General features: G+C 30.9%; 2 protein-coding genes across 3 annotated transcripts; both read right to left on the reverse strand.

Annotated features, from left to right (window-relative positions):
- Positions 1-300: 300 nt before the first annotated feature.
- LOC130999870 (probable hydroxyacylglutathione hydrolase 2, chloroplastic) lies at positions 301-5800 on the reverse strand. Of its 2 annotated transcripts, none has more exons than XM_057925553.1 (8): positions 4315-5800; positions 3363-3539; positions 2958-3161; positions 2331-2454; positions 1841-1941; positions 1442-1516; positions 1081-1179; positions 301-802 (listed from the first exon to the last, which is right to left on the reverse strand). In XM_057925553.1, exons 1-8 carry the CDS (start codon positions 4378-4380, stop codon positions 656-658), a joined length of 993 nt encoding a protein of 330 aa, XP_057781536.1. In that variant the 5' UTR covers positions 4381-5800; the 3' UTR covers positions 301-655. The 2 variants fall into 2 exon arrangements, with proteins under 2 accessions (XP_057781536.1, XP_057781535.1); XM_057925552.1 differs by having other exon boundaries at positions 3363-3542.
- Positions 5801-7055: 1255 nt separating this feature from the next.
- On the reverse strand, positions 7056-12134 carry LOC130999869 (calreticulin-3). The gene is made up of 14 exons (XM_057925551.1): positions 11878-12134; positions 11426-11533; positions 10533-10725; positions 9860-10118; positions 9580-9636; positions 9442-9489; positions 9109-9195; positions 8964-9021; positions 8748-8815; positions 8356-8448; positions 8218-8274; positions 8015-8083; positions 7346-7378; positions 7056-7226 (listed from the first exon to the last, which is right to left on the reverse strand). Exons 1-14 carry the CDS (start codon positions 11975-11977, stop codon positions 7215-7217), a joined length of 1242 nt encoding a protein of 413 aa, XP_057781534.1. The 5' UTR covers positions 11978-12134; the 3' UTR covers positions 7056-7214.
- Positions 12135-14972: the final 2838 nt, after the last annotated feature.

A 14972-nucleotide genomic window follows, 5' to 3' on the forward strand; every position in this document is an offset into this window, starting at 1 on the left:
TCTACCTAAGTAATAAGAACATAAAATAGTTGGTTAACCATATAGTGTCTTATAATTATTTTAAGGAAAAATATATGAAAACATCACAAATTTAAATATTTTTCTCAAAAATATCATACTAGTATTTAAATCGCTACACTTTTTTGCCTAACCTTTAAACAGTGTAACAAAAGCATTGTAAAACATGGTGAAATGCTCATTGAGTGGTAAAAAATACTGTTGATTTGTGCTTTGTGTATTTATAGTTAGAAATCAACATTTTTGTTAAAGTGTTTAATTTGCTAATCCACAACCACCATCTAAAATGTACACACTTCATATTATATTTATTGTTCCAACTTCCAAGCTAGCTATAAATCAACATCAAAATAGTTAGCTTTCTTTCCCAAAGTTACACACCAAACTCAGATATTTCATCATTTGATCAAAACAGAGAAATCTTGCCTTCAAAGGAAGCAAAGTTCTATGAAAGATTGGGATCCAATACACTGCAAAGGAATGGGCCTACCTTATACACATAACTCTTCATGAGATCACTTTCTTTCTCCAATGGTATGATTCATCCCAATCGTCTTCACTCCACAGGTCGAGTTTAGCAGACTTCTAGAAGAGTCTACGTGGCCGGTAATACATATTTCCGGTCTTGTTATCGACCCTAAAAATTGTCCTTGGCTTGACGGATGGCGCCTAGCGCCTCTGCATCATCTGCAGACTCGGGTATTTTGAGTGACTTTCGAATTTCCACACTTGATGTACGAAGAAACGGGTTACACAGCTTCTCATTCCCTAATGAGGTTGGGATCTGGGACACATAACAAAATCAGATAGATTCTTGAAAAAAAGAAAGAGAAGCAAAATCAGGTAGATTCTTGAAAAGAAAACATAGAAAGAGAGAAGCAAAGCGGCAATGAAAAATGTTTGCAGATTTGCAGGAAAATAGGAAGGGAAGTTCAGACAATTTACACATATATGAAGGTCAAAATTATGACATTAATACATAAAAAATCCGAAAAAGCTAGCAAAGTATCTCCCAGTAATTTAACAAAAAAATTCATGTAAATAATGGGCCACGGGAAATACCGTTGGGAGGCCTTTATTGCGGAGGTGAGCTATGTGGGAAGCATAAGACTTCAACTCCTCATTTCTTGGTTCTATAGATAGGGCAAACTTTGAATTACTCTGTTCAACATGACGCACCATATAGCCACAAGAAGCAATTAGTTTGAGAAAATCATTGGGCACTGAGAAATAAGGAGAATACTAAAGCCTAAAAGGCTAAGGTCCAAAAACACCAATAATGCTAAAATTGAGAAATAAGAAAAATAAATCCAAGTGTTTTTTACTTTAAAAAAATTTAAGTGATCCACTCCTTGGCGGCTTGGCCTAAAAATTATGAGTATGTTTGTACCTTATCCCAATGATAAAAGATGAAGTAACTTACCAAGGTGTATTCATGACCGCAATAAATACTAGTATCATCTGGCAGCGCCACAATCTTCCGCAAGGACGAGAGCATCTATTTAAAAAACAAATAAACAATGCATAACCAGGATGCCATTCAGAATTCTTTGTTGGGACTTAAGACATAAGTTGATGCAAGCAACTAAATATTAACAGTAGATGACACATAAGAATCAACATAGTCACAGGCCCACAGAATCTATGATAATTGTATTGTAATTCTAGCTGATAAAGCACACTCAATGAAGAAAGTAACTAAAACTTGGGAGATCAATTTTAAGGAGCACAATGATGGGAATCTAAAACATCATACTGAAAACATGTTCAATTTGTGAATCTGAATATTGAAACCTTACAAAAGAGAAGTCATAATAATTACCTGCTCCGGAGTCCCTTCAAAAAGTTTACCACATGACAAACTGAACAAAGTGTCTCCAGTGAAAATTGACTTCGATCCAGGAAAGTAAAAACTAATATGACCTGATTGGAGAGAACAATAATAGGTAAGGCAACATTGTGACAATAATGCCTGTTTTTACTAGAGAACATAAAAATAGAAAGATATGTCAGCATCTCCTTTTAATTCCCACCGGCCACCATAACCGGTGAGGCGGTGATTAAAAAGAAAATAGTACCTAGGTGGCCTAAATACAGGAGTGAAAAGATAAAAGAGAGATTTTGAAGCACAATACCCACTAGGAAGAAAAACTTCAAATGATTTCAATCCAACATAATAAGGCAATATTAGCTTTCTAATAATTTTACATCACTAATTCAACCAAAAGGGAAAGCAAACTCAGACACAAAGCTTTACAGCTGATATATTTCAACTAAGGAAAAATGGTGCTAATGAAGTATATAAGTACGACCTTTTGTATGGCCAGGGGTCTCCATCACAAGCACCTCATGGCTTGCAAACTTCCATTTGTCACCATCATTCAAAGCTATGTCAATGCCAGGAATTCTCTCCTTGTCTACACCAGAACCAATAACCTACATAAAATAAATAGAGGTGATGCTCTGATAACTTCAAAGGTAGATATTCTATATAAATAGATTATAATCAGCAGGACTCACAATTCCCTATCAACCCGCCAGAAAAAGCGGCAGACTAGACAATTGTAATATCCACAATCCGTCCAGTTATGAAGATCTGAAGATTCTTGTGCTGGATAGGGTATATTTACGTACAAATTCTACTCAACATGCCTCCACCTACCCCACCCCTAAAGTCACCTCTCACCAAGAATCGGGATCATTTCTAAGACATACAAGCTGCTGTAATAGGATCACTTTAACAGAATATGTTTCTATCTTGACAGTCCCCCAGTAGCAAGTTAATATCAAAATCCATTCACCAGTGTAAAACAACATACATGTGAGAGAGGAGAGCTCAAACAATATTTATGCTTACCAAAACCTAGAAAGAGCTTTTTATTTGATAGGCATTCATCTTACTATTTTATCAAACACTAAAAAGGTGAAGTATATCATACCTTTGCACCATACCTTTCTTTTAAGTCCAAGTTGCCACCAGTATGATCATAATGATGATGAGTGTTGAGTATGTAATTCAAGTTCCAATTTTTCCTGTTCAATGCATCTATGATAGGAATGGCTTCAGAAGGATCAACTACTCCAACAGTTCCAGTGTCCATATCATGTAAAAGATATGCATAATTGTCTCGAAGGCATGGTACCTATGAGAAATGAATAGCAAGACATTTACAATTCTTATAAACTTTACCAGTTAAATAAAAACACATCACACTTGGGTGCCAAAAATCACATGTTCCACTATACACTGGGCACAACATCATCTCGTTCCTTGATCCATAGTGAAATGAACCAATGATATTATTTAACTATAGATAGTATTGAAACTTTACTCCATGACTCACCAGTTCAATTTGCAAACTGTTTGACATATTTGTGATACTGCAAAAATGTGAGACCCCTCCAACTGTCCGGCTAACACTGCGTAGGGTTTTGAATGGCATTGAAAAAAGCCTCATAAACCCATACAAAAGATTCTTTCTTAGGCAAAGCTGTCCCATTCCGGGCCATACACATAGCTCCTTCTAAAATGACAATAAGACAAAGAGATATAGGTAAATCAAAAGGAAGTACCATTTAGTTATATTCTTAAGCAATAAGATCAGAAAAGTTGATTCATAAACCAAAATTAGAGTACAAAACCTAGTACAGTTGCATTTCATTACAGGCTGAATTGAGAACTTGTTTCACTTTAAAAAATGACAGAAATGTACGAACGGGATATTCTAACACAAACACATCACAGTAGCTCCCGAAAACCCAATTGAAAATAGAATAGCAAACAGAAATTGGTAAAACTGATAAATGAATTATGAATTTTGAATTTTATAGACATGACCCCAACCAACAATTTCTACAAGAGGAACAATCACACTAGCTCAGATTAAGTCCTCACTTCACTTCAAATGAACAGAAATATGTAAGCGGAATATTTTAACACTTAACTAAAAGCCAAAAACAACAATTAATTAAACACATAATAAAATATTAAAAGAAATCGGTATCATAGATTATTAGAGAAACTTCCAGTAAAACTCCCAACCGACAATCTTCTCACAAATATGAAAACGCGAACACTACTCACATTCACAAATCTCCATCCACTAAAAGATACCTAAATAGAATTACATCAAATTGATACTAACAATAAAAAAAAGAACAAGATCACCGCGGTTCCTTCGATTCAAATCCCATAAAAAAAATAATAAGGTAACATAAATACTAGAAACTCATGGCTCAAAAAGTCCCAATTATGACATTAAAATGTAAAAAAAATGAGAATAAAAAGGAGGATACCCTAGGCCTGGAGCGGGGGAAGGAAGCCATGGCCTTTGGCGCAGCTCTACAGAGGATCATCTGCATCTTCTAGTCATGGCACAGTCGCTTTTTCAACCTTTTTTTTTGGTGAGTGGCAGGAGAGAGAAACGACGCGGATACCACACTCACACACACACGCACCGCACAACCAACAATAATTACTCTACTTTGTTTTAAACGCTAAATAAAATTTAGGAGAGAGAGAGAGAGACGTGAATCTGAAAGACTGAAACTGTGAGAGGGAGAGAGATACAGACTGCATGTATCTATATATACATATACTCCTTTTTTTTTTTTTGCGGTCTAATTCTAATTTTCCTATATCTAATTTCCAACTTTTTTTTTATTTGCGGTCTAATTTTCCTTTTGTGATTATCACTAAAATATTAAGATTCCTCTTTTTTCTTTTCTTTTTCTAAAGTCTCGAAAATCCATAAAAAAAAATATTTTTAAAATATTTTTCGAAGTGCCTATATTAGTTAGTCTTTCTATTTTTAGTCCACGTTTTCTTCACATATAATTAAGAAAATATAATTAATATTTAATAATATATAATTTATATATAATTATTTGATTTTATCTTTATTTATTTCACATATATTAAGAAAATATAATTAATATTTAAAAAATATATAATTTATATATAATTATTTGATTTTATCTTTATTCATTTCACATATTATCTTCACAAATACTAAATAAAGTTATTTTAAGAAAAAAAATTAATACTACAATTTAAATTTAAAAAGTAGCTATATCTGGAGCATTTTTTTAGGTAACCAATATTTATTTTTACTGCAAGAAATAATTGAGGTCATAAAACAAACACTTCAATTGAAAACCTTACTTACACTGGCTAGATTGATGTCGAAATTACTGAAAAATGTGGATGATAATTGATATATATAAGAAAATAAGGTAGCAAATTCCGAGTGAAATTAATAATTAACCCTCTATTTTTGATAATATTCATATACTTTCTATACATATCTCCAACTAAAAAGATATACTATTATATATACACTTCTCAATGGGTGATCATTATTCTTTAATGCCATGAGATATTTCTTAAAGAAAAAGTTACATGCATATATTAGACGCATGATGAATATTAAGTGATATGATTAATATGCAAATATTCTTCTTAATTCAACATATAAATCTACGAATAAAATACTATATTTTATTTTTTGAGAGGGATGAAAAAGAAAATACGTGCAAATGAATTTCAATATGCATCGAATAACACGATAGTGTGGGGTTTCTTTATTAACTTTGACAGCTGTGGGACTTTGTTGTCCACCTACTTACTACAACTGTATTTTAAAATTTTGGTCTCCTCTTATTTAATTAATTTCTTTGGAATTTTATAAGTCTAAAAAATGCAAAAGAAGTAAATAAGCATGAGACTTAACAAAATTTAAAAATGCTTATATGTTTTAGAAAGTTGAAAATAGAATACTTATATACTCCCTATGTCCGCCAAGATTATGTAAAAATTACTATATTTGGCGTCCGCCAAGATTATGTCACTTTCCTTTTATGGAAATGGTCCCACAATCCTCTTTAATATTTTATCCTTACTAACACTCTTTATTTACAAAAAAACTCACTCAAAATTCAATCTCAACCACACATTTCATAAAGTGGTGGGACCATTTCTCCACTACATCAAAATCATCACCAATTTTATTAAATCTCGTGCCCAAGCATTTTTACATAATCTTATATGTTTTAGAAAGTTGAAAATAGAATACTTATATACACATTAATAGAGTAATATTTTATATGTAAGAGAACTTATAATATATTTTTCTTCTAATCAATTATCAAAATCTAGGTGTTAGGATCATTTCATTTGGGTTGACAAAGAGCTTTAAATTAGAGTTCAATTTTTTGTATATATTTATTGTCATTCTACTAAAGTCTAATCAGCAATTATAGTATATAGTTGTAATATTAGTTGAGAATGATAATTCCGTGAAATCACCGTCCCTACAAAAACGAATTGTGTGAATATGTCAATTTAGATCAATTTATAAAAATATAGTCACGAAAATATAAATACTTATATTATATGTGTATGCAACGTCTTAGTCAAAATTAATTGTTGGTATTGGCGAATAGACACTCAACTCCAAAATCCTATCTTAACCAGATAAAATGCTTATATATTCAAAAAAAATTATATACGATTATGCATTTTTATTTTCCATTCAACTAATTTTTTTTACTTATAATAATAATATACAGATCGCGACTGAGTGATTTCATACTAAGAGCTCGTAAAATTATAAATAAAACACAGGGACATATTTAAAGGTTGAAAATAAATTGTTGAAAAGTAGATATTCATTCATCTACATATTGTCGTTTCAATTTCTTACTATTATATTTGATGTGCTTGTCTTGACTTAGCAGTAAAGTGCATTAATATTTAAATCCAAAGATTTTGAATTGAGTTCACCATAATGCAATTTTTAAACTTTTTATTTAATTGTTAATTTATCAATTTCTTATTATATTTATATACATGCTACTATGCTAGTATGTCTTGAGCCTTAGTAGACTTTTAATATATTGACTTCTTTGGTAGGCTTTTACTACGTAAGACTTGAAAAATCAGCTAGTGATACTAATATTCAAGAGAATAATTTACTAGTATTAAAAATTTTACAAGATGATTGATTGATTTTTTTTTCTTGTTTCCTAAACTTAGAGATGTTCAAAGATAGTTTACTTATAATCTTGATGTGAAAATTCATGACAATTTTTTAAAGTACAAAATTTTATTTATGTTAATTAATTATGATCCGAAATTCTAGAAGATGAACTGCCTTCCCATAAGCCAAAGGAAAAGTGTTTTGTGGAAGCATAACTCAGAGCTCATCCTGAAACCAATAAAGATGATGTTTTCCCTCAAAAATAATAAAATAATAAATAAATAAATAAATAAAAAATAAAGATGATGTTAATAGAATTGACATAAACTGCATGAGAGAGAGCTTACATGGTAGTCATCCAAGTAATCTTCAGGATCATGCTGCAAGAAAATGATGCAAAGAATACTTACAACTTAATTAATATGCAACTTAAAACTTGTTATACTAAACCAATTACTTTATTACTAATTAATAACAAAGACCAATAATGAAATTTGACTTTTTAAAATTCAAAAAACTTTAAAATGTCTAGAAAAACCTAAACTTTTACCCTATGGTGAGGTCTTAGCTCGAATTTACTAATATTACCAATATGTTTATACTTATTTTCGTTGTTCACTTAATAGTCCAAGTTAAAACTTTAGGCCAATTATAGATGACGTGTAACGCCAAAAGCTGATTTGCATTGAAAGATTGAATGTGAATGAAGTTGGTGTATATGTTGAAAAGAATGGCAGTGTTTCCAATTCAGCTTATGGCCATACACACCAACTTAGCTGGCCGAATTTTTTTGGCTCGAACTATCAAGTGAACAACGAATATATGGACTAAGTAGGTTATTGTATGCTGACTAGAGGTGTCAAACTGTCGGCCTGTCCGAGACCTTCCGACCGGATTGGGACTTCGGGTCGGACAGGTCTTGTTTTGACACCTCTAAGCTGGCTAACAGTAAGCAGAAATAATAAAGCCTGGTGATCGCAGGCAGAGAAAATAGTGAAGGTGAGAGGACAGCATACCCTTCGACGGTATGGGCGATTCCTGTCTTTCCTTCGGCTGCCGCCTTCCTCTTTTTCTCTTCTAGCATCCTGTACGAACAGTTAGGATCAGAAGTAGGAGGGTTGGTTATCAGAAATACCAGTACTTTTATCTAATATGCAATGTTTTATAAGTTGTGTTGCAGATTCAAGTAAAAGTTGAGTTGTTTCCAGTAATTAATTACCGCCTCTTCTTTTGCTACTCTCACTTTTTCTGCCTCCTCGAATGCCTCCTTTTCGATCTGAGATTGTTAAGCCGAACAACCAGTCATGCTATGCAATCGAGTCAGCTGCAGACACTAACAATCTAACAGCACACTTACCTCTCTATTTGCCAGTATCTCGTTAACAACGTCTTTTGCATACTGTGGTTCATCACACACCAATATGTTATCAAATACTGAACCAGCTTTCACCTGCACCAAGACGATGTAAGAGTCTTTTTCAAGAAAGACGAACAAGAGACCAGAAACGGCTAGAAGGTCTTCTTAACTATTTGATGTTTATGGCATGAGAACAGTTATGTCAATTTTTTATTGTTAATATGAAACTTTTTGTAAATTATGATGAGCCCTGAACTCCAGGCTCTTCAACATACTAAGATACTTAGTTGCGCCTTGCATGATAAGATACGAAATTACTCATGTTTCTCGTACATAAATAAACTGAAAACGTAAAATAAGAAAGTTTAGAAGATTAAGTCATAGCAATATACCTGCCAAACTTCAATACCAACATATTTTATCGGTTTTAACACATAAAGGTCGGGGTCATCTTCAAACTCTGCAGCAAGAAATTAAGAAGATTAAAAGTGCAATTGATTGTATTGTAGATATTTCCACTCTGAGTTCTGTAATGACACTGAGTAGAAAGGGATGTTGCAGCATCTAGCTATCGGCTTATTAGATTCTTTGGTATAGTCAAGACCTACCAGGGTTGTCAATCCAAGGAATTTTCCACTTCCCTTTGTAGTTTGGGTTCTTGATTTTCTGAAGCAACAGGTAAAGAAAGTTAGGATTTTAAATGCTTAAAAATAATCAGAGTAACTTTGGTTGTGAAGTAAGATCTGATAGTACCTTTGGCTTCCAAGGGCCTTTATACCGTGGGTTGGGTACTTTTTTTGGTCTCCATATTCCATCCTCATCTTCATCCCAGTCAGCAGGCTACCACAGAAAATGGAGTAGACTAGCAGTTAATATCACCAACCTTTCGAGAGAGTTTTAGAAGGATAACATTATTGTAAGAATGCTTGTTACAAGATACGAGAATCTTCAGTAGCGAAGAAGAATTCATGCTTAAGCTATAATAATAAAAGTTGGTGAAAACCATTGCAAAAGAACTATTTCACCTGAAACCTTCAAGCTTGAACTAAAAAATAAAATTTAATTTTTTCTAAGTGCTCAACAAACCTTTTTAGATTTTGGATCAGGTATCTCTGCTGGTACAGAATCATAACCCTGCAATTGTCAGAATGCATCATGATTTGGGAATTAAAAGTATAAGCTGAAGGACACAGAGTCTAACTAGAACTATAAGCGATGCTGCACCTCTGGTTTAACATCATCAGGATCGTCAATATATTCTCTATCGTCCCAATCTGCTGGCTGCAATGACCAAAGAGTAGATGAAATGTCCAAAACAAAAGGAGGTGGTTGCAACATCATAAACAAATGTACAACTATGCCCCATCCAGACACTAACTCTCTGGTATAGTACGAAACAATTAATATTAGAGTGCCCCTAATTGTGGTATTGCATAATAAGATGTGCGGTCGCAAAGCAAAGGGATAAGTAATAAACAGATGAGAGATTGTGGTCTTTTGGTACCTTTTTTGCATGGACATCTTTAATTTTGGGGGGTGGCAAGATATCCCAGTCTGTGTACATACTTCCAGACTCTCTTTCACGATTATCAACCAAGACACTGTATGTTGCATCAGGTCTCAAGATGAATGTATAAAAATGAGTCAACTTGTCAGTTTCACATTGTAAATCCTTTTTTATTGGATAATTCTGCCCCTGATATGAAAGTATGACATGAAGCTTCTTGGTCTGAGGGCCGCATAAATCGGGTCCAAACATCAAACTGCACACGGATAGTGGCAACCACAGGGATCAATAGGTATAAAAGAAAAAGATTCAGAGAAGAGGCACAGATTGACAGTGTAAAAAGAAAATGAATATGGAATAATTAATTTATACTAAAATTTAACTTTGTCTAAAAGACGATGAGGCACAGTTTCCCAATCAGTATACGTAAAGATTCGTATCTTTGGCGTAATTTTTCATTCCAAAGTATCCACATCCTATGACTATGCTAATTATAATAAAGGATACAAATATATGAGAAGCAAAAATACAAAAGCTAAACTAGTATTTATGCTGAATAAATTCTAAGACTAACATAGAGGCATGTCTCTATAACTGTTAAATCTTTTCAAAACTATCATTCCCAATAAATCATCAAAAAAAATATAAAAGAATAATAATAATATTAGACCTGTATGGAGTGTCACCACCAAATTTCTTTTGGTTGACATAGCCAGAGAGAAGCTTAATGTAACCGCCACCACATTCAATGTCCTGCTCGAACTTTATGGAGTACTGTAACACAAGGGTTCTATTTTTATTGCTGAACTCAGGTATCTTCGCGGAAATGGCATAGTGTTTTGCATCCGGATATGTTTGGATACCTGCTCATTTTGTTTAATATGAATATATGATAATGAGATAACTATATCATATCAGATGAATCTAGAAATTTCTCGTAGTTAAGCATTGACTCATTCCTCCACTACATGGATGCAAAAAAGCCACCCCAATACTAGAATAGAAGTGTTTACACAAACTAATGGCCTCTACCAAATCTGCCTCTGTAAGTTGACAAATGCAAATGGACTATCCTGCGACACGTATTATGGGCCTAATCAACAGAGCCTCTTCTCAGATCTCTCACGGTTTTAATGGCGAAAATCTGCAGACTCTAAGTTAGCCTCATAGTCTTGTTATCATCACATGGAAACTGATGTTTACTTTAAGGTTCAGGGCATAATTGGTATAAGTTCTACCCAGTTAGTTGCATCAAACCAATCTTTCCACACCAGCTACGTCGTCTTCTTCACTATAAAAGAGAGAGAGAGAGAGAGAGAGAGATTGTGAATGCAATTCTTTCTTTTCTTTTCTTTTTTATTTCTAAGTCATTACATGATAGAATGATATCGTTATGCATTTCCTCTCGTTTTGTGCTGTTTTAAATGAAGAAGTGTTCCATTTGCAGGGGAGCAATTACTCAAACATGTTTCTTCCTGGGAAAATTAGTTCATTCCCCCAGAAAATAACCATACATACCTATTCAATATCTCATAATCTCAACTAAACAGAAAGAAACTATACCTCTGTCATCTGGATCAGAATTCCATTTCCCAGCTGTGTGTTTGAATGTACCAGCTTTTCCTTCACTCCTTTTCCAATCAGACAGCACCCACCTACTCTTCCACTCATCTTCCAATTATCAAATACCAACATCAAAACAAAAAATTTTAAAAAATAAAAAAATCACAAAATCAGTGACACCAAAGGTCTCACAAATACTACACCCGAACTGAATCGACGAAAAATTTCATTTCAACATGGTTTTGTGTTCATGACTTACAAACAGTGGAAAATGCATATGGTCTAGTTCATCGGTGATAAAAACCTATTAGCAATATGCAGCAACCATTCAAATAAATGCACATAATTCTATGCTACTAAGACGAAAACCTTATGGTTTGTTCCGATTCTATAAATTTTATGAATGACAGAGGAATTGAGAGAGCTCGGAGCTGAAATCATAGCTTGCTTGCCTTCGAAACGTTCTTCAAAAATTATTTCTGAGACGGCGAATTCGACAGCGAATTGGAGAGTTAGCAGCAAAAGGAGAAGCTGATTCAGATGAATTTCCATATTTAATCAGCAAAACGAAGAAATTCAGAACACTCTCATCAATTCTATGCCTCAGTGTGTGTGTTTGTATGTGTGTGTGTGTGAGAGAGAGAGAATTCAATTAGTACTATGTAATTATTGAAGTGAAGTCAACTCGTTAGTAGACCGTGTTTCACAGAGTCAAGTGACTTTTCTTCATATAAATAAATCTTTTGATTTAACTTCAAATAATTTATGCTTAGAGAAAACTTAATTATCAAATTTCTCCCCTCAAAAAATTTATCAAATTTCTAAAATTTCCAACAGTAAAAAAAAAAAAAAAAAACCACTTGGATACATATACTCAGCTGCATGGTGTAATTTTTAATTAAATTTTAATTTAATGATAACTACAAAATTTTAATTATATATTCATATATTATAATGAAAAATTGTAAATTCTAATTATATTTAATCTATATCTATATATATATAAAAGCTCATCCAACTTCACAATTTTTTTCCCGTCCAAAATTAAAGTGTAATTTCTATACCAATCACTATTTAGTCCTATCTTAAATTTGGTAATTAATAATTAATTAAAGCATTAAATATGATAATTAGTTGATAATGATATCATAAATATGTCAATATTGACAAATTCATTCACATATTAATTAATAGTCGGTTATATATACACACGTATATAATGTAATACATAACATATGTATGTACATATCAATGTACTTATTTTTTGTGATTTATTACATATACTATATTAATATAGATAGTTTATTAATACATAACATATGTAGATTTATGATTTATGTATATATTTTGTTTATGGTAATTAGTTCACACCTACAAATATTATAGTATAGTAATTAATGATTCATCCAAATATATTCATTGTCCATTATATATAATGTAAGAATAATGAATTACATTATAACATGAAATATGATAAATTTCAATTAGTTAATTTTGTGTCTCTAAAATATATTATACTATATGATAGTTATATAGATATAAACTATGAATCAAAGATTGACTAAAATAAATTAAAAGTCACTTTAAGACATAAACTATGAAGCATTTTTTGTGTTTAGATCATAAAGTCTACAGTGAATTCATCATTCTATTGGATGGTCCTGGGTTCCAACCCCCCCGCTAAGTCATCACTTCTACTGCAAATGAACTATTATTGCACCCCGTGCAATACACATGAAATATTTTCGTATTTTCCTTATCTCTCTCTCTATATATATATATATATAAAAGCACAACCACTTTCAAAAATAGTAAATTATATTTTCCTGCCAAAAATCACTTTACTATTTTTATAAATAATTATATTTTTAAAATTTAAATGGCATATCATATTTATGTATTGATAATTTTGGATAAACAATTAATAATTAATGTTACAATGGCATAACTCATGACAACAAATTAATTTTAATATTTTAATTGAATGTTATTTCTGTAGTGGCATGTAATAAACTAAAGAAGATTTACTTATATACAATTAATAATATATTATGTTATATAAATGATATATTCCATACAATATATGTGTATATATATATATTTATTGATTTTAATCTATAATAGATAAGATATTATAGTCTATGAATGTTCATTAATTTTTAATCTAATATATATCTATAAAATAATAGTATAGAAGGGGCAAAAACATCCAAATATTATAATTATAATTGTTTAAACAAAATAACTCATAATATCAATATTATATATATGTAATCAATAGTTCATTAAAATATTCTAATTATAATTGTTTAAACAAAATAACTCATAATATCAATATTATATATATGTAATCAATAGTTCATTAAAAGTAATTTGTCACTCACATATACAAACATAAAAGGAATAAATTTTCACCTTTAAAAATTTGAGGACATTATAGAGCAGTAGCTCTTAATCAAGACAAGTGATTTGCTACATTTGTTACCAACTTTATAATTTTTCAATGAAAAATACTAACTAAGTTGTGAATAGGATTAAAAAAATTAGAATAAAATCAAATTCATTATTACAATTTAAACATATGAAAATGATCAATTTTTTTTTTCATGAAGCGTCTATTTCTATATAATAAGAAAGTAAGAATGTGAAAATGTCAATTCAAAATAATTTCACTTCATTGAATTAAAAAAAAACATTTACTTTCGTAAAAAAAATCTTAAACTTTTATGTTATCTTATGTCATTTTTTTCTCATTCAATTTATATATTCCATTAAAAAAATTAATTCATTTTAGCTTCAAATTTATCTTTAAAAAAAATCATAAATTCACACGACAAAAGAGTATAAATTTTAGTGTGCTCAAAACAATCATCAAACTTTTTCTCATCTTTGTTGTCCTGATACGCGTTAATTTGATTCTTTGATTCACTCTAATGTATTGTCAAATAATAAATCTGGACATATTAGGAATATACTTGTATAATTTTCTTTTACAATGATTTTCTTAATCATTGTGTAAAATTCAATCAGCCTATATAACTGGGACGAATAAAGTCTTTTGAAAAAATTCAGAGTTGTATATTATGCATCAAATAATAAAAATTATAGAAAATCTTTTTTTACTAATATACATAAATAAAGTTTTAGAAAATTTTATTTCTTAATAGAAACCTAAAATAAAAACAGATGAATATTTTGATGAACATTTTAACTAGCTAATAATGATAGTTGATAAAAATATATTGTTAATTGATTTAACTTACATACAACTATCAAAAGTCACCTTTATTTAAACGATTATAGTATTAGTGAGATCTCTCTTATATATAAGTTAAAAAAAATTATTAATATTATCTTTTAAGTTACAAAAATATAAGTATAATATAAAAAGACATTCAACATTAAAAAAGTATAGATTACTTATAGAGTATGTGCTAATTTCCAATCCAATAATTTACATTTAATGAAGTAGTATTTGATATTTATATTGTTTTCTTTTTCTTTATATTGGCAACATTTGATAAAAATACTGTTTTTAAAATGTATA

This window comes from Salvia miltiorrhiza, chromosome 8 (assembly GCF_028751815.1).
Source record: "Salvia miltiorrhiza cultivar Shanhuang (shh) chromosome 8, IMPLAD_Smil_shh, whole genome shotgun sequence".
Classification (NCBI taxonomy): Eukaryota; Viridiplantae; Streptophyta; class Magnoliopsida; order Lamiales; family Lamiaceae; genus Salvia; species Salvia miltiorrhiza.